Genomic DNA, 19,919 nt, shown 5'->3' on the forward strand with positions numbered 1-19,919 from the left:
AAAAGCAGCTACTCTTCACAATCCGCACTTCTCCGAGTTTTACTATGTGGCTTTCTAACCAAACAATGTCTCCAAAATTGTAATGTATTTATTTAGGGGTGGGGAGTGTGTTAAAATGTGCATGTAACACAAATAAGTGTTACATTAGGGGGAAATACCATGACTGTTCTGTGCTACCTTGCAAGAAATACAGTGGTACCTCGGGTTACATACGCTTCAGGTTACAGACTCCGCTAACCCAGAAATAGTACCTCGGGTTAAGAACTTTGCTTCAGGATGAGAACAGAAATCGTGCAGTAGCGGCACAGCGGCAGCAGGAGGCCCCATTAGCTAAAGTGGTGCTTCAGGTTAAGAACAGTTTCAGGTTAAGAACGGACCTCCAGAACGAATTAAGTACTTAACCCGAGGTACCACTGTATACCTTTTGCTACTCAGGCTGCATAACAAAGAATCTGTATTACTACTTCGTATTTCCCCAACCTGCCTTCTCCTAATTCTGGGGAAAGGCCATGTGTCAGAATGTAGGTGATGCTATAAAGCAGGCATGTCCAAGGTGTCAACCGTGATCGACCAGTCGATCCTGGAATGAATTCTGGTTGATCGCCATGCCATCTCCACTGGAGATGTACCTGAGCAGCCACAAGTTGGTCCGGAACTCCTCTGACAGGAGGGGCTGTCTTGACACATGTGTGCCTCCTTGCACCTACTCCTGCCATGGCGGGGGGAAGTAGCTGGTGTCGGGAGCAGCAGCCAGCACCTGCCCACCCATCCCTGCTGCCCACCCTGCACCCATCCCTGCCTCCTCAGGAGAAGCAGCCAGCGCCCGCTCACCCTGCACCCACCCCTGGGTGGTAGATCACTGCCAGTTTTTATATTGGATCGTAGATTACAGCCTACTTCAAGTTGGACATACCTGCTATAAAGCAAGAAGGGGCGATTTCAAGTGAGGTATGGGTATACAGTGGTACCTCGGGTTACATACGCTTCAGGTTACATACGCTTCAGGTTAAAGACTCCGCTAACCCAGAAATAGTGCTTCAGGTTAAGAACCTTGCTTCAGGATAAGAACAGAAATCGGGCTCCAGCGGCGCGGCAGCAGCAGGAAGCCCCATTAGCTAAAGTGGTGCTTCAGGTTAAGAACAGATTCAGGTTAAGTACGGACCTCTGAAACGAATTAAGTATTTAACCCGAAGTACCACTGTACTAGATATCTCATTTGGACTACTGCAGTGTGCTCTTGGAAAAGTCAAATGACGGAAACTTCAGCTGGTTTACAGCGCTGCAGCCAGGCTGTTGACTGAGGCCAATTATAGGAAGCACGTGATTCAGGTTACACCAGCTATGCTGGCTCTGGTTTGAGTTTGGACACAATTCTGAGTCTTAGTCCCAAGCTCAAAATGGCCAGCCCCCCCCCCCAACTGGATGGACATTGCCATTCAAATGGTGTTTGTGCACCACAGCACGTGATCAATTATGTGGGGTGGGGCTTACCTGTGTCCCCCCCCCCAATATTTTATTCAAGTTGGCACCCTTGCTGGTTGCCATAAAAAAATAATGTGCACTTACCCAGTTTTTAGAAGGCGTTATTGTGAAACATATTGCAGTATTGCTTACTGCAATATTGCTTTAGGTTAACTTGTTTCAACACTTGATTTTATCAGTAACACAATGTATATTTTACATAAATCGTTTAGAGGTCCTGATGATTAAGCTGTGTGTGAGTTATATTAGCAATCTTGTCCATTTTTATGGAAAGCTGGGTGCAGTTATAAGGGAAAATAATAATTAATAAACAAAAGCTTCCCCTGCTTGTATCCACTGCTGCCACCTGCACCCTAAAAAAAACCCCCAAAAAACACCCTAGGGGGAAATTCAGTGTTGCACTAAGACAATTAATTGTTCCATCAGTGCAATCATTTATATTTGCTGGACAGAACGATTACCCCTCTACTGCCCTAGTGCCCTGTATTTGGGGTTCTCCCAACTCTCCCAAGTGGATTTGGGGAGGGCGCAGCTTAGTACAGGAAGAAGAGAAGGGGGAAAGTCCTGTTTCATTAGTAGGGCTCAAGCTGATTTCCACTAGTACAACAACTCCGTTAAATCTGGCCCATTGCTTTTTGGGGAAAAAGCTGCTGTGAAAAAGTCATTGAGGGTGCAAAACAAATGGGGGGACTCAGACCCCCTTTCCCGCATTCCCTTGCTGCCCTTTAAGTTGCCCAATGCCCGATTTCATATGAAATGTGCCACAATCCGATTCTGACACACACAGACAGGTCTGCCACTGTCACGTCTCATCTGGCCCCTTGCCAGATCAGATGTGGCATTTGTTTGGAAATGTAGGGCAGGTTAGCGCTGGAAATGAGTTAATAAATGTTAACGGGGTTATTTTTTAATCCCTTTGTCCAGAGAGAGTCCGCACGTTTTTAGCAACATCATGGAGACCTGCACAAAATCAGTCAGGTGGATTAGTAGGGGCATAATAATAAAACTTTAATGGCAGCTGCTGAAAGAAAAGTCATTAGATTTAAAAATAGTAAGCCAATATAGTTATGCAACAACTACAGAATAAATGTGCTTGTTCCTTTGGAAATGAGTTGCCTTTTACCATTTTAGAGCAATCTAAATTTGCTTGGCAAGAGTTGTCCATCAAAATTAGCTACAATGTTTGTCTATGTCACCCTTTATTTGCCCTGCGTTTTTGTGGGGAAATGCCCAGACCTGTCCCTTGCCTAATATCTCACAGGCCATGTCACCAGTGACTGCAAGTGTCATCCAAGCAGTCCTAAGTGGGGCTGATCCAAATCTAAATCTTTTTACTCTCGTCAATGCTAAAATAATAAAAGGGAGGAAATGAACCTGTGTGTAAATCCTGTTTGCAGCGAACTCAAATCTTCCACTGACTTCAGAAGGAAATTTGTCTGCATTTTACTGAGCTCTTTGGAGAGTCACGTTTGTTTCTGGTGAATCACTGCTGAATATACCCAACTGAGTCACATCTTTTGGAGTCACAGAATAATGACCATAAATAGATTATTCCAGCTCTCGCTGTTTACTCTTTATTGCTAGTTTCAAACCCAATGGAGGCTTGGATCCTGGCCTTTTCTTTCCATGAATGCAAGAAGTTAACATTCATGGAACATGAATTTTCCACCTCCTGCTTCTCTGCAGTCTCTGAAAATCTGCCCTTGGCTTGGGCGGGGAGGTCATTGGAAGTGGTGCTGGGGGGGGGGGCGCTGCAAATGAAGAGAGAGGAATTGGCAAAAGTCACCCCCACGTGCCAAATTAAGTATGCAATCAATTCCAGTGCATTTCCCTGCAATGAAAATGTCAAAAATGATAAGGAAAGTGATGTAACTACATAATATTACAAACCACCCTGTGCTGTTTGGATGAAGAATGGTATATAAATTTAATAAATTGTAAAATAATAATAATAATATGTGTGTACTAAAAAGAAGCAGAAGCAAATTTCTATTCATATTACTTGGGTGATTTCTATTCCTGACCTCCGATGAACATGTAAATTGTGGCAAATTCTGCTCCGGTTTCCAACATTCCTTGTAGTGGCACAGGAAGGCCCCGCTCTTTCTGAATTGGAAGACATCAAAAAAACTAAGATCATGGCCACTGATCCCATCACCTCCTGGCAAATAGAAGGGGAAGAAATGGAGGCAGTGAGAGATTTTACCTTCTTGGGCGCCATGATCACTGCAGATGGTGACAGCAGTCACAAAATTAAAAGATGCCTGCTTCTTGGGAGAAAAGCAATGACAAACCTAGACAGCATCTTAAAAAGCAGAGACATCACCTTGCCGACAAAGGTCCGTATAGTTAAATCTATGGTTTTCCCGGTAGTGATGTATGAAAGTGAGAGCTGGACCATAAAGAAGGCTGATCGCCAAAGAATTGATGCTTTTGAATTATGGTGCTGGAGGAGACTCTTGAGAGTCCCATGGACTGCAAGAAGATCAAACCTATCCATTCTTAAAGAAATCAGCCCTGAGTGCTCACTGGAAGGACAGATCCTGAAGCTGAGACTCCAGTACTTTGCCACCTCATGAGAAGAGAAGACTCCCTGGAAAAGACCCTGATGTTGGGAAAGATGGAGGGCACAAGGAGAAGGGGATGACAGAGGATGAGATGGTTGGACAGTGTTCTCAAAGCTACCAGCATGAGTTTGACCAAACTGCGGGAGGCAGTGGAAGACAGGAGTGCCTGGCGTGCTCTGGTCCATGGGGTCACGAAGAGTCGGACACGACTAAACGACAACAACATTTAAACAACGCACAGGATAAAATATAAAGAGTGCTTGCTATTCCCTCATCTCTTGGCAAAGTACTGGCATGGCTACAGCAAGGGCACCTGTTCTGCCCATCTCAAAGGCAAGGAGAAGCTTTGCAGCCTTGTCTGGTGCAGAGCCGCAAGTTCACTCTATTTCAGTATAGAGGCTCATAGAATCAGGCTCATCTGCAAAACACTCTAACAAATCAGTCCGATTCAGAGTCAGTGTGATGGTATCAACTGCTAGGGCAGAAGAATAACGGTAAGCACATAGGGGAGAGGGGAATAACTGTCCTGCTTGAACACGACAGGCACCCAGCAAATTTTTTTGCAGTGTTAGATTTGTCAGCAACTGAGCCTAATGTATGCTGTTACTTGGTGGCCTATAAATCGAATAGGTTTTCTACTGGAGCTGAAGGGAGTTGGTGTCTCTTTAAAAACTGATGGTATTGGTGTGCGATGGTGACTTTGTTGTGCAGTGCTGATGCACTCCGAAAAGGACAGTGCCCATCTCCATTCCAACGCCGCCCGCCTGCTGTTTTTTAAAGCCATGTTCTTTTGTGGTGAACAATGGAGCATTCAATAGAGCAGGATGCCTGCAAGAACAGAAGCGACAACCAGCAGGGAGAGGACAGCACTGACATTATAGCACTGACAGGACACCCTGGTCACGTACGAACAACAAAAAGCGACGCAGATCTCTGGGCTGGTTTGCAGAAGGTGGCCCACCTAGGCGGGGAAAATACTCCTTTACTTGGAGGTGGAGGGTTGAGTGGAGGTTTTTTCCTTTTTGTACCTTTAGCCATATAATTTGAGTCAGTGCAAATATTAACCATCTCCTGATTTTTAGGAGAGTTTGGAAAATTCACCAGATGTAGTCAGTTCTTCACCTGTTAATGGTGGCAACGAGCAGCTTCGCCCTCCTCTGTCTGAAGGTGGGCCACCTCCAGCGCCCTTCGTTGGCAGATAGCAGTCCCATCAGCAGGCGGAGTGTGCCGCCTACAGGCCTCACCCGCTCACGCTCTTTTGCCTGGACTTCAGCACCACCTCTCTGGATTGCCCAGGAGAACAGGAAGCAGGCAGCGGAAGAAGCGCCAGGCATTTTTATGTAGGCTTACACAAAATGCAAATGCTCGTTCTTCACCCAATAGGTGCAAACATTTGCTGAGGTCCCAGGAAATTTCCGGATCCCCTCCTTTGGCTTTGCAACATTGAGCAGGGATACAATGTACGGTACTTCCTGCACTTTCCTCTCCTGGCCAATAGAGAGGGATCCCGCAAGGGGGTAGTGGAGTGGGCAAATGTGCATTGCACCCCCTTACAGCTCCTTGCAAGAAGCAAGCTCTTTCTCCATGCAAAAGCCCACCCATCTAATGACAGGCATTTTGCTTGTGGCAAGATTGTGCTGCTCAAAATGAGAAATCCTGTCCTGCTCTGGAGCAGGCTGTCTGATGAGATATTCTTTTCCCTCTCCCAGCCTCTGAGCGGCTGAATACTACTGACAAAGCATTTACTATTGTTACGTTCACGTTCAGAAGCTGTAGACTGGCTGACTCACGGCAATGTGCCGCAAAAGGCCCTGTTCCGACCTCCTGCTGGATGTTTGGGGGTGGGGAGATGGATCAGAGCTGTTTTATTTCTTACAAAGACAAATAAAGCCCTGTAGCATCATGGAGAGTTTTGAAGACAGTTTGCAGAGAGGGCTTCCGAGGGTTAGGGCTGGAGAGGGAGGATTTCTGCATAGCCAATTAAAAGGTAGCTTGGAGAACCTAAGCTGTTGGCCGATGGCCAGTCTGCCTATATTTAACTTGCACTGAGATTTCCTAGCAAATAGACATCAGTTGCCTAATAGCCAGGCTGTGGGTAATTACTTTTGTTCTATCATGTAAACCCCAAGTGCTGGCAGGAAATGCATTCACAAAGTTACTCCAAAGCCACTAATGAAGGGAAGGCGCATAACTGCACTCCTTTCATGTGGTTGTTCCCATGTGCAATCATCACAGGTTCGGAAGCATTCTCAGATGGTGGCGATTAGCAGGCAAAGTGGCAGGAACGAGGAACAAAAAAGACTTTTGTTTAAGGCATCTGTTCTCAAACCCTATCTCAGAAAACTTTAGAGTAGCAAACAAGAGCGGGTGATAGAGATCATATATCCTTCATGATGGACAATTACTACATTTTTGTAAGATACACACACCTAGTAACTGATCCCACACCATGTGATAAGGCAACAACACCCAGATTGGAACTGTGGGAATTTTAATGCAGCCAGGTAGAAGGACTACAGCTGCATACAAGCAGGAAGGAAGGAAAGGCACCAATGCAATAAGCACAGTTAGAAGAGATTTCAGTAGCACACTGAAAATAATTTGTTGGTCCAGTGCATTTCAAGTCTTGCAACTCCTCTTCAAGGGCAACTGATTTAATCCTTTCAAAGGATAATTAAAGAGTGTTGGACACTATCTCAGAGTGACAGTTATCCTTCAGATGAATTAAAAACCAGTTGCCCTTGAAGAGCCACAAAGCCTACAATTTATTTGGCTAATAAATCATTTTCATGGCACCTTTGAGGTCTCCTCCTGATTCTTTTTTTAATAATGCACACCCACACCCCATACTGAATTGCTGGCTGACGTGTACTTATCTCATGGAGACACTGGGATACCACTGTATATATAGTTATAGTATTTTACCCTGGTGGTTAATCCGGACCTGGCTACTGCAGGATATTTAGGATGATATTGGAGAGGGGGACTGAAGGAACTAACAGAGCAATAAGTCATGGCTTAGGGTCACAATAATATTGCCAGGTTAAATCACGGTGCATGCAAAATACGGTAATGAACAGTTGCAGCTTCAAAACATTTCATGCAGTGGCTGTAACAGTGAGAAGTGGTAATCTGTGACCTCTGCCCTTATGGTAAGCAATGTGTTAAGCACAGTATTACACGTACACATAGGCTGGGTGTACATTACCATTTATTCTGGCTCCAGGGTGCTCCCACCCCTGCTGTCCAAAGCCATGTACGCAAGATGTTAGCTGCAATCCAAAGAAATACTGCGTCTCGATGCATTTCCTCTCAAACCAGCTTCTATCTGATTTGAAAACGTAAGCCACATTCGCTTTGCGTGTACATTTGAGATAGTTGTTGTGCGTGCATTTGCCACGTGAAAGCACCGCAGGGCATAGATGGTTCTGTGTGAATCTAAAGGATATCCTTTATTTCTCTCTTTTTCTGCCAGATGTCATTCTGCCAACCTGAACGGCCTGTACTACAATGGACCCTACTCAGCAGCGACAGACAATGGAATTGTGTGGTACACGTGGCACGGTTGGTGGTATTCTTTGAAATCGGTTGTCATGAAAGTCCGGCCGTCAGACTTTAGCCCTAATGAGGTTTAAGTTTAATGATGTCGGCACTCATCCTTTTTGTGCAAGCCGGTCTGGGTCGTATGGGGACTTTCTTCATCCATCTCTGTGCAAATCATGGAAGACTCTACCATGGACAGGAGCTGAATTTCCAGCCTAGAGCAAAGTGTTTCTGGGCTTAGCTGTACCTAGCCCTTTGTCAAGGCAAATACGGTAGGTTTCACACAAGGCAAATCATAACCCTGCCCAGCATTTACAGTGTGGCTATATGAACTATTTAAATACCACTGGGCTTCATGATAAAGGCCAAAATTATGTATTTTATTCCAACAGATACAAACTGGACAATTTACATGGTAACTTCATTGTCTTGTTTTTTGTCTTTATGGTATCATACAACTCTCTGTCGATTTGGTTCAACAGGCTAACATACTATCCCAAATGACAATGTTTCCTTAATTCTTCATATATATATATATATATATATATATCAAAAACCACATCTTTCAGATGCTTTAAACTAGTGACCTATATATTGCAGCTTCATCGCGCAGTGTCTGCAGTTTCTGTAACCCTATATTCAGCTTGTCATGTTACATTTATGTATGGTTTAAGACTGGAGGAGGTGAATTTCATAAGGGACACAGGCTGCATAGATACCATGCATTTAAAGCACATTCCCTCCCTCCCCCCAACACACAAAAAGAATCCGGGTGTGTGTGTGTGTGTGTGTGTTTGGGAATTATAGGGACAGAGCTACGTAAACTGTATAGAAACTTATTCATGTATGTGACTACAGTGGCAAGAATGTTACTTTCCCAAAAATGGAACGAAGACGAAGTCCCAGCAAAGGAAGAATGGATACAAAAACTTATGGAATATGCAGAAATGGCAAAATTTACTGGAAGAATAAGAAACCAAGATAGCAAACTTTTTATAAAAGTGGAAATGGTTTATTGAATATTTACAGATAAATTGTAAACAGATAAAAACATTGGCAGGATTATTGTAATAACCTGCAGCTTCATAAGAGTATATATTTAAAGAAGATGAATAAATAAATAAATAAATAAATAAGCAAATTAAGTTAATTTGGATATGCAGAAGATATTAAAAATAAATTTAAGGAACTATAGAAAGAGGAGGAAGTAAGTCAAGTTTTGAAATGTCAAAATGATTGTAAAATCAGTGAAATGTATAAACCTGAAAAGTATATATAAATAAAAAAGAATTCTGGGAAATGTAGTTTATACCCCAGAGCTATAATTTTCCACTACATTTCCAACATTTCTTTGAAGGGTCCTTTAAATGTATGGGGTGTGTGCAAGTACAGAACAGAATTATTTGCTAGTTCTCATGACATGGTTGGGGACAAAATTATACTCCCTTCAACCTTTATAGCTGCTCCATTTTTGAGAAACCAAACTGCTGCAAAGATATTGGTGGCAAACTTTAGAAAGTGCAGGCCACTTAAAATGGGGTTGTTTGTATGGTTCTAATACCGGGATTTCCCAATGGGGATTTCTTTAGACAGCTGACTGGCGCTGTCAGTGAGCCTCATTTGCAAAGGAACAACTGGGAGCTTACCTTAAACTCCTAATTGTGCCTTTGTAGGCATGGCCTTCCCTGTCCAACACCTGGTGTAACATAGGACGTCAGGTGTGGAGCTGGTGGACGTGGTTTGTGGGAAATGGCTGCCCTCCTACTGCAGTAAGTGTGTTGTCCACAGCTGGCCCTAGCATTCAGCAAAGTGAGGTGACTGAGGGGTTGCTGAGAGGTGGCAGCGGCAGCAGCAACCTCCTGGCTGTTCCTCCTAAGCCCCTAGCAATTCCAGTCTATTGAGGACAGAGCTGTATCTCTTCCACAGCCTGCACTCCTCACCCCTGAACTAGCCTGGTGCTTCACATGCAGTGGATAATGCTGTCGTGTCATAAGTGCAGAAATCAGATTCAGCTGCCAGCTGAGTTGGAAGGAGAGGCACTGTCTTGTTCATGGCCTCAGGCAGCAGAATGTATTGGGCCAGCCCTGGTTTATCCTATTAACGCGCTCACAGTTAATTGCTGTCAGATTTACTCTGCACACAGCCGAAGATAGATTTCATTCATTTATCTCTTTGTTTTTAGTGCAGTAAAAGCACTACAGGAAACACTGGGTCTTTTATAGTGCCACATTATAAATGAAATGGGAAACGTAGAGAGGGTGTAAATGTGAGCCAAAAACACCCAAACTTTGAATATAATGTCATGTGCTCCTTATCATTTTTTGCTGCACGGCTCACTGTTTGGTTTAAATGGTATCACCTCTCAACACTTCCTATACTTTGTTTACACTGTGATACTGAAAAGCAATCCGGTTCCTGTGGAGCTTTTGCTAAAGCCAGGGATGGGAAACTTCAAGACCTGGGTCAAAAGGTGCTCCTCTGAGCCACTTTCTCTGGCTCTTGTTTGGTGGGAATGATCCCTGGACCCCAATAATGACTTGCTTGCCCAGATGGAAGATTGAGAGGAGTGTAGAAAAAAGTAAAATTTGCATTTGCTGCTCTGCATAGTTTTCCTCTAGCTTAGGGCGGTCCAACGCATGGCCTGAGGGCTGCATGCAGGACTTTAAGCCTTTTTTGAAGGCCCTCAGCAACATTTCACACACACATACACCCCTGCAGCCCTTGCACAGCCTTCCCAAAGGATGTTGGGACGCAGCTGGAGTCCTCCCTCCTCCTTTCCAAAGTCTAGTTAGCACTTTCCCAGCTTTCAGAAGGAGATGGGAAGGCTCTGGGACCCTGCCAGAGCCTTGCGCCTCCTTCCAAAAACCCGGCACCTCACTTAGCCAACTTTGGGAAGGCAGCCTGAGGGCAGTAGGTAGGGGCATCAAATTTTGGCCTGGCCCTCACCCCCCCAAGTGACAAGGCTGCTCCAAACTTCTGGAACGAGGGTGGGAGCTACAGATGCAATGTATTGATGCACTTGAATCCCCACTTTACAAGCAAGCATGCTTATAAAGGATGGAAGCCTACCCTTTGGTACTCCTAACTGAGAATATGAGAGTAGCTAAAGCATATTAAATGATAACTTCTCCACATTTAGTGGTTGTAGCCCTCTTTTTTTGGGGGGGGGGGTTGTGCAGCAGCTTCACAATCAGACCAAATTCAGATCTGTCTAATTCAGATCTGAATGTGTTATATCCACCAAGCTCAAGTATATACAACTCTTTGTACATGAGTGCGGGAAGAGAATGTTTTGGTGTTGCTTCCTGGTTTCTTTCCCATTCCTTCTGCAGCGTAAGGTGCTATTTATACAGCATGCCATTGTGTTTTAGAAAATAAAGGCGAGTGGTTTTGTGATTAAAGAGCTGGCACAGGAAATCTGGATTCCGGTCTCTCCAATATAGATTTGCCGTTCGATGCTTTGTATCTTTACTTCAGTATGAATAAAATGGGACACAATGCTTCTTTTACATGGAATTGATTAAAATTTGGTTTGGGAATGGTTGCAAGAAGCTGTTTCAGATGTTAGCTTGTGGTATGCATATGAACATATACACTGCTCCCCCCCCCGAAAAATAGGTACCAGTACTCACCATGAAGTTGTTAAAGTAAGTGTCACACTTTTTAATAACAACAAGAAAGGAGGTACTGTTACTGCGTACCTTTGAGTACCCCCTGGGGGAAAACATTGAACCTATAAATACTGAACGTTCAAGATTCATCTGAAAATTCTTCTGTTCATGAGTTCTTTCCCCAATGATACAAACTCCACAGCAAAGGAATTTGTGGCTTCTTCGAATATAAGTTCCTTACAATGTACCACAGAAGAGTGCAGTAGGAAGAATGGAAGGAAAACAACGTTGTTGTGATTATATAGCACCTTTCAATAGGTATTTTGGTTCACAACCAACAATAAAACACACATAAAAGTGTAATAAAACAATAACAATCAATATAGCGAAATAAAAGCAGCGATAAAAAAAATACTGAAATCTGGGCAGATGTTTAAAGGCGTGGGGAAAGAAAAAAGGTCTCTGCCTGTCGCTGAAAAGATTGCATCACAAGTGCCAGGTAAGCCTCCGTCATGGGGGAGAATTCCATAGGTGGAGTCTGATCACTCAAAGGCCCTCTCTTGGGTCATCACCTGTGTGAGGGTTTGATTAGCTGCTTGTGCGTGAAAACGTGCTCCCTCAGAGTTTGTGCGCCCCCACAAACCTCCGTGTGTGACGGAGCTCCTCAGACATGTCTGCTCTAGTCACTAGTAGAGTCCGACAGTGGCTGTCTGCGGAAGCGTTTCCAGCAAAGAAGTTCCTTAACGGAAACGCGTCTCCTGGACTCGCGGCGTGACAGTTTCCTGCGAGGTATGGGTCTCCCTATGGGAGACTCCGATACTTCCCCACTGTTCTCGCTGGAAGCCTCCCTGAGCCCTCCCTCCTGCTCGCATTCCCTCAGAGACCCACTCCTCCCCCTGCTGGTCCCTGCTTCCGCAGTTGAGTCTCTTTCATCCTGCCTGAGTCCCTCCACCACCTGATGCTCTGATGGCAGTTCCCTGACATCCACCTCCCCTCCAGGGCCCCCCTCACCCCCTCCCAATTCCTCCCCCCTGGGAGGTGAAGGGCTAAAACCCCGAAACGAATCTTCCTCATCTTCTGACGTCTCGAACAATTCTCTCCATCGATCGTCGTCCTGGCCAGCTGAATCCTCCTCCTCTTCAGAATCTGGGAACCCCTCCAACTCCTCTTCCTCGTCGGTGGTGGCAAAGTATTCCCTTCGGAACCTCGCTACAGGCTGAGGTTTACGTGGGAACCTCTGATGAAAAGTCTCTATTAAAACCTCGTCATTGACATCCTCTGCCCTAACCCAGGTGTTTTCCGACTCCGGTTCCCCTTCCCACATTACCAAATACTCTACTTGATCTCCCTTCCACCTGGAATCGAGGATCTCCGCTACATGGTAGCTGTGTTCCTTCTCCTCCATTGCTGGTCCCCTAGTGACCCTCCCCTCACTGTCTCCTCTATACGGTGACAGCAACGACCTGTGAAAAACTGGGTGCAGCTTCATGTGGTTCGGTAACCGGAGCCTGAAAGCCACTGGATTGACCTGCTGTATGACTTCAAACGGACCCAGCCTTTTGGGTCTTAATTTCTTACAACCTCCTTTGAATGGCAACCCTTGGGTTGACAGCCACACCTGGTCCCCCACCCTGATGCTTTCACCTTCCCTTCTGTTTTTGTCTGCTTGCCTCTTATATTCCTCCTTAGCCCTGTTTAAGTGGAGTTGGAGCTGGCGATGGATCGCTTCCATTTCTTCCACGAACTGTTCTGCAGCTGGAACGCTCCAGTTCTCCCCCTCCCCCCCTGGGAAGGCTCTGGGATGGCACCCGTGATTAGCCAAAAAGGGGCTCATCCCCGTGGACACGTTCTCTGCATTGTTGTAGGCAAATTCTGCCAACGCCAGCTTCTCCACCCAATCATTCTCTCTGTCATTAACATAACACCTCAAATATTGTTGGAGAACCCCATTTGCTCTTTCCGCCTGCCCGTTGGTTTCAGGATGACGGGCCGTTGAGAAATTAACCTCTACATGCAGTAAGCTCATGAGCTTCCTCCAGAACCTGGAAGTAAATTGTTTCCCTCGGTCTGAAACCACCCTCAAGGGGGCGCCATGCAACCTAAACACATTCTCTACAAACAATTTGGCGGTTTCTTCTGCTGTAACCGCATGTGAGCAGGCTATGAAGTGGGCCATCTTAGTTAACAGGTCTACTACAACCATGATGGCTGTTTTCCCTCTAGACCTTGGCAGATCAGTCATGAAATCTATTGCCACTGCTTCCCACGGTCTCTCAGGTGTGGGCAGTGGTTCTAATAAACCAGCCGGCGCCTGCCTCTCCCCCTTGGCTCTTTGGCATTGTTCACACCCTCTCACATACTCCCGCACATCTTCCCTGACCTTGGGCCACCAAAATTCCCTGGTAACCAGCCACATGGTTTTGTGTTGCCCAAAGTGCCCTGCTGTGGGGCTATCGTGCAGCTGCTTGAGTACTTTCTCCCTCAATTCCCCTTCAGGTATATATAACGCTCCCTTATAATACAATGCCCCATTTCTCTCCTCAAAACCACCGGATTTGTCTTCCTCCCCTCTGAGATCCCTGAGTTTCCCCTGGGCGTATGCATCCTGCACCGTACCCTCTACCAATTCCCTTTGCCCCACCAAAGTCGCCCCACACACCCAGCGGTCCTCTGGAATGATATGGGTTTCTTCGGGTGCTCCCTCCCCCTCCAAATATTCAGGTTTGCGTGAGAGGGCGTCCGCCCTAACATTCTCTGGGCCTGGCACATAACAAATCTCAAAGTTAAATTTGGAGAACTCTTGGGCCCATCTCAACTGCCTTTGGTTGAGCACTCGCGCCGTTCTCCAGTACTCTAGATTTTTATGGTCCGTGCACACTTGCACTTTATGTTGTGCACCAACTAGCAGATGCCTCCATCTCCGGAACGCCTCATGAATAGCAAGCAGTTCTCGGTCGTACACCGTGTAGTTCCTCTCGGATTTGTTCAGCTTCCGCGAGAAGAAGGCACACGGACGCCACTCCGACTCCTCCTTCCCCGACTGCAGAAGAAGCACCGCCCCTATGGCTCTGTCAGATGCGTCTGTTTCAACCCTTAGCTTCTTTCGTAAATCCACATGCAGAAGTTGTTCTTCAGAGGCGAAGGCCCTTTTCAGTTCCTCAAACGCTCGCTCCGCCTCCGCCGTCCATACAAACTTCTTTTTACTGCTGAGACAGTCAGTGATGGGCGCCGTCAGATGGGCGAAGTTGCGGATAAACTTACGATAAAAGTTTCCAAACCCTAGGAACCTCTGCACATCCTTCTTGGTTTTGGGTGTTTTCCATTCCAGCACTGCCTGTACCTTGCCGGGATCCATGGCCAATCCCTTGTCTGACAGGCGGTACCCCAGGAATTCCACCTCCTTGGTATGGAACCGACACTTCTCCAGTTTGACCCACAGCCTGTTGGCTTGCAGTCTGCTCAACACTTCTCTGACGTCTCTCACATGTTGCTCCTCATTCTCAGAATACACCAACACATCATCTAGAAAGGCAACGCAATTCTTGTAGAGCAAAGGGCCCAGCACGTGGTTCATAAAAGATTGAAAACACGCGGAGCCTGCTTGTAATCCAAATGGCATAACGAGGTATTCAAACGCCCCCAAAGGGGTAAACATGGTGGTTTTCCATTCATCCCCTTTCCTTATGCGTATCAGGTTGTACGCCCCCCTTAGATCCAGCTTTGTGAAAATCTTTCCCTTCCTCACCATGGTCAAAATATCATCAATTCTGGGCATAGGGAACGCCACCGGTTCAGTCACTGCATTCAGCCGCCTAAAATCACATACAAGTCTCGGCTTGTCCGCATTTTTTTTGTCCACAAAGAACACTGGGCTCCCCCCTGCTGCTTTGGACTCTCTGATGAAGCCTCTCTTCAGGTTCTTGTCAATGAACCCTCGCAACTCCTGCATTTCCCTGTCTGACATGGCATACAACTTGCCCACGGGAAGCTGTGCTCCAGGGAGTAAATTGATCTGACAATCAAAGGGTCTATGAGGTGGTAGTTGGTCAGCTTCCTTCTCGCTGAACACGTCGCTGAGATCTGCATACTGTGGTGGTACCTTCACCTTCCCCATTACTTCAGTCCCTGCTAGGGTGGCTTGGGCCCCTACTGAACCCTTCTCCCCTTTGCAGTGTTCTAGGCAATGTGCAGAACCAAAGGACACCACTCTTTGATGCCAGCCAACCAGCGGATCATGTAGAGCTAGCCAGCTCATTCCCAAAATAATGGGAGCGCCTCCCAGGGTGGCCACATTAAACGCTATCAGTTCTGTGTGCCTTGCCACCCTCATTATCATTGGGACAGTCTGCAAGCGGACTCCTCCTCCCAACAACTCCCTGCCATCAATCGTGGTCACCTGCAGGGGGTTGCTTAAAGGGATGGTCTGTATCTGGTGTTCAGCAGCAAACTCCTTGCTCATAAAATTGCAGGAGCTGCCTGAGTCCAATAACGCCTTTATTTTTAGGGGGTGCCCATTCTGCAGCTCTAGCGACACTTCAATCACTAGAGCAGGTCGAGGAGCTTCTGGCACGGGCACTTTCACTGCTCTTTGGCCTGGCTGCAGTGCCCCAATTGTGGCAACCAGGCGTTGGCTTTTACCTGCTCCGCTCCCCCTTCTTCTCCCCCCTCAACAGCTCCCACCATCCCTTGCCATTCCTTCCTCTGGGGGCAGACTCTGGCAAAGTGGCCTGGCTGTTGGCAGAGATAGCATTTCCGGGGGCCCTTTCCCTCCTTCTTAGCTCCCTCGCTGGTTTTTGAAAATGCGCGCGCGCGCGCTGTTCCGATTTCCATCGGCTCTGCCGGCGGGAAAGCTGGCTCAGGAATGTCTGGAATGCGGAACTCCTTCCAACGTTCCCCTCTCCCTTCCCGCCTCTCCAAGGCTCTTGCCTCCTGCCGCGCTCCTATGGTCAGCGCAGATTTGGTCAGCTGATCCATAGACTCCGCCCTGGGGCTCCGTGCCAGCTCGTCTTTCACCCCCGAAGAAAGACCTTCTTCAAATAGCATTTGAACGGGTGCCGCCGATAAATCCCAACTCAGTCTGTGAATCAGCATGGTAAACTCAGTCCAATATTCACGGACAGATCGACTCCCCTGCTTACAAGCCATTAGCTGTCTGCGCACCACCCCTTCCTCAATATCGCTGGAAAACATGATATCCATTGCACGAAAGAACTTCATTGTGTCCTTTAGTATGTCATTGTGCGTTGCCATTAGGGGTCGAACCCAGTCTCTAGCCCCTTTCTCAAGATGCCCAATTACAAAAGCAACTCGCGATTCCTCATCAGGGAACTCATCGAACTGCACATTAAGGGCATATTGCATCTCTGTCCTAAAAGCATGGTAGTCCTTGGGGTCCCCCCCAAATTTCTGCACCAATCCTGGTACCTTTCTGGGGAATTGAGTGGCTCTCCCCTTCTTGTCTGCATCCTGAGCCCTTCTCTCCTCCAGCCTCGCCGTCTGCAGGGCCAGTTGAACCTCCAACGCTCGGTATCTATCTTCCAAGCTTGGACCAGCTCCAGCCCCTGCTCCTCCGGTTCCGGTTGGTTCGCTCATGATGCCTTCTCTTGCACAGGCAGCGTACAAAGACTGTCGGACTGCTGTGAGGGTTTGATTAGCTGCTTGTGCGTGAAAACGTGCTCCCTCAGAGTTTGTGCGCCCCCACAAACCTCCGTGTGTGACGGAGCTCCTCAGACATGTCTGCTCTAGTCACTAGTAGAGTCCGACAGTGGCTGTCTGCGGAAGCGTTTCCAGCAAAGAAGTTCCTTAACGGAAACGCGTCTCCTGGACTCGCGGCGTGACAGTTTCCTGCGAGGTATGGGTCTCCCTATGGGAGACTCCGATACTTCCCCACTGTTCTCGCTGGAAGCCTCCCTGAGCCCTCCCTCCTGCTCGCATTCCCTCAGAGACCCACTCCTCCCCCTGCTGGTCCCTGCTTCCGCAGTTGAGTCTCTTTCATCCTGCCTGAGTCCCTCCACCACCTGATGCTCTGATGGCAGTTCCCTGACAACCTGCTTCACCTGAGCTGGCGCTGCACCTGAAGGCCCATGTAATACACCAGCTGGTTGATATTAAGAAAGACCCAAGCCAAATTGAGGTTTAAAGCTGAGCACCAGCACTTTGAATTGTGCTCTGAAGTTGGGCAGCCAGCCAGTGCTGCTCTTCAAGAATAAGTGAGATGTGCTCCCTTCACCTGATCCCAGTGTGTTTTGCAATAGCTGATGTTTCCAAACACTTTTCCGTCTAACTTGGAGCTTAACAGAGCATGGATAACTGTGACCAGGAGAGTTCACAGCTTGCGTAAAGCTGCTTTAGCTAGCGAAACACACGCACTTGCAGCCAAGGTCACTTAAGTCTCTGGTGGTAAAATCTGGCTCTAGGAGCACCCCAGGCAAGGAACCAGATCACACCAAGAATAGGGGAGATTGCTTGATATCGAGGCAGATCCTCGCATAAGTTCTCCAGGATTTTAGGCAGGAATGCTTCAACAAATGTCAGAGAGTCTGAATCTGAGCATGTGCTACCTCCTGAGAGCTAGAAATTTGTCAAGTGTCCATTGCGCTTTCTTTCCCTGGCGGAGAGGGTTCTACGGCTGCTCAGTGATGCTAATGCTCCAGTGACTTATAATGTGGCCCTCTTTGAGCTGGCGGCAAGAAAGATCAGGAAGAAGAACCTGGACAAAAATGGCTGTAAACTGTAAAGGAGATTCCGAGGTCTGAATAGGAAAATATTGTGCGCTGTATGGAGTCCCCAATCTGCACATGATCTTGATGGTCCAGGCAGTGGCCCTGCTTTATATGCAGTTATATAGTTAGATGGATGTTTCTTTTCCTGACGGTGTATGGCTGTATAATAAAGCTTGTTTTGATTTGATTTGGCTAGTATAATAAAGCTTGTTTTGATTTGATTTGAAGTGTCCATTGCTTTATACCATTTTACTGCATGAGATACTGCACTTTATGGGCATTTGTCTTTAAAAAAAGCAAGTATCTGAAGTACAACCACATGGGTTGCATTCATATAGCACTTTTGCAGTCTTCCAAGTGCTTTGCCTTGGCAATTCTTAAAATATCTGCCTAAAGTATGGTAGGTAAGTTTTCTTCCTACTGCCGATCAAATAACGCCACTGAGAATAGTCAGTCACTTGCCTAAGGCCTTGTACTGTGGTACCTCGGGTCAAGTACTTAATTCGTTCCGGAGGTCCGTACTTAACCTGAAACTGTTCTTAACCTGAAGTACCACTTTAGCTAATGGGGCCTCCTGCTGACGCCATGCCGCCAGAGCACGATTTCTGTTCTCATCCTGAAGCAAAGTTCTTAACCTGAAGCACTATTTCTGGGTTAGCGGAGTCTGTAACCTGAAGCGTATGTAACCTGAAGTGTATGTAACCTGAGGTACCACTGTAGTGAGATTCGATTCAGAGGCTTGTCAGCCAGCCACTTTCACATTTAGGGTACAATCCAAACCCCAACCTGCTGTGATGGCAGAGGTGGGGATCAAATGGAGCAGAAGTCTCACTCTCACCAGCCCAGAACAGGCCCACTGGACTTTACCTGTGGAGTGATACGACCTCATCCTTCCACCCACAAAACATGCAAGTAAGTAGAACCAGAAACGAGGCGTTCTAGGAGGGAAAAGGACTGAATTGAGCCAGGTTTACTGCTGCCATTTGGCAGCATGAGACCTGAGCTGTGCCAGCTCCAAGCAAGAGCAAGCTTTGGCCTCTCCTCCCACTGATATCTTCCTTGGCCGGCAAGAGTAATGGTTAGTGACAGGGAAGAATCATAAAACTGTAGAGTGGGAAGGGACCAAGAAATTTGATTCAGTTTTCATTTAAAGCCGAATCTATTAAATCTGCTCTTTCCGAAACGATATTGCAAACCAAAACAGAACTACCCTCCAAAATTCGCACTTATTCAAATTTTGCAATGCAGTTCTCCAATCAAACCATATTTGCAAAAATGCATATGTCAGGGGACAATGTGCATAGGAATGAATATAACGGTGAACATAACATACAAAGGAGCACAATATTAGCAGAAACTGCTTGGGGAAATGTGTACGTTGGTTTTTAAAAAACGCATACACAAATGTGTTTATTGGGAGACGTTTGCACTAAAATGCTGGTGAATTTTGAGCAGGTTTGTTTGTTGTTGTTGTTGTTGTTGTTGTTGTTGTTGTTGTTTTAATGCAAATCGCAGGTGAAATGTGGAGAGCTGGATGAGGAAATGAGAAACACAGAGAACCAAAATTTAGAAATCTTTCCATCCATAGCGACCGGGCTGGAGATGTGGCAGTGATTATGCCACTCCATGATGGATTGGTCTGCCAGTCACAACACCAAGGTTCAGCAAACTTTTTCAGCAGGGGGCTGGTCCACTGTTCCTCAGACCTTGTGGGGGACTGGACTATATTTTTTTGGGGGGGGGAGAAGAACAAATTCCTATGCCCCACAAATAACCCAGAGATGCATTTTAAATAAAAGCACACATTCTACTCATGTAAAAACACCAGGCAGGCCCCACAAATAACCCAGAGATGCATTTTAAATAAAAGGACACATTCTACTCATGTAAAAACACGCTGATGTCCGGACTGTCCGTGGGCCGGATTTAGAAGGCGATTGGGCCTGATCCGGCCCCTGGACCTTAGTTTGCCTACCTATGCACTACACCAACTC

The 19,919-nt window shown here is 46.6% G+C and overlaps 1 protein-coding gene and 1 long non-coding RNA gene across 9 annotated transcripts in view; one reads left to right on the top strand and one right to left on the bottom strand.

Annotated features, from left to right (window-relative positions):
• FGL1 (fibrinogen like 1) overlaps positions 1-8,011 on the top strand; it is a 31,249-nt gene extending 23,238 nt beyond the window's left edge. For 7 of the 8 annotated variants that reach the window (XM_081209058.1, XM_081209055.1, XM_081209056.1 and 4 more), the window contains one exon: positions 7,525-8,011. In XM_081209058.1, the coding sequence (XP_081065184.1) occupies positions 7,525-7,684 (160 nt within the window). In that variant the 3' untranslated portion in view covers positions 7,685-8,011. Of the gene's footprint in view, positions 1-2,406; positions 2,856-7,524 lie in introns of those variants that run through there. The other variant, XM_081209061.1, reaches the window with a different exon arrangement.
• A 2,746-nt stretch (positions 8,012-10,757) lies between these two features.
• LOC308595182 lies at positions 10,758-18,883 on the bottom strand. The gene is made up of 2 exons (XR_014011875.1): positions 17,251-18,883; positions 10,758-11,775 (listed from the first exon to the last, which is right to left on the bottom strand). It is a non-coding gene; the product is annotated as an uncharacterized lncRNA (long non-coding RNA).
• Positions 18,884-19,919: the final 1,036 nt, after the last annotated feature.

Source organism: Podarcis bocagei, assembly GCF_964188305.1.
Source record: "Podarcis bocagei genome assembly, chromosome: 9".
NCBI classification, from domain to species: domain Eukaryota; kingdom Metazoa; phylum Chordata; class Lepidosauria; order Squamata; family Lacertidae; genus Podarcis; species Podarcis bocagei.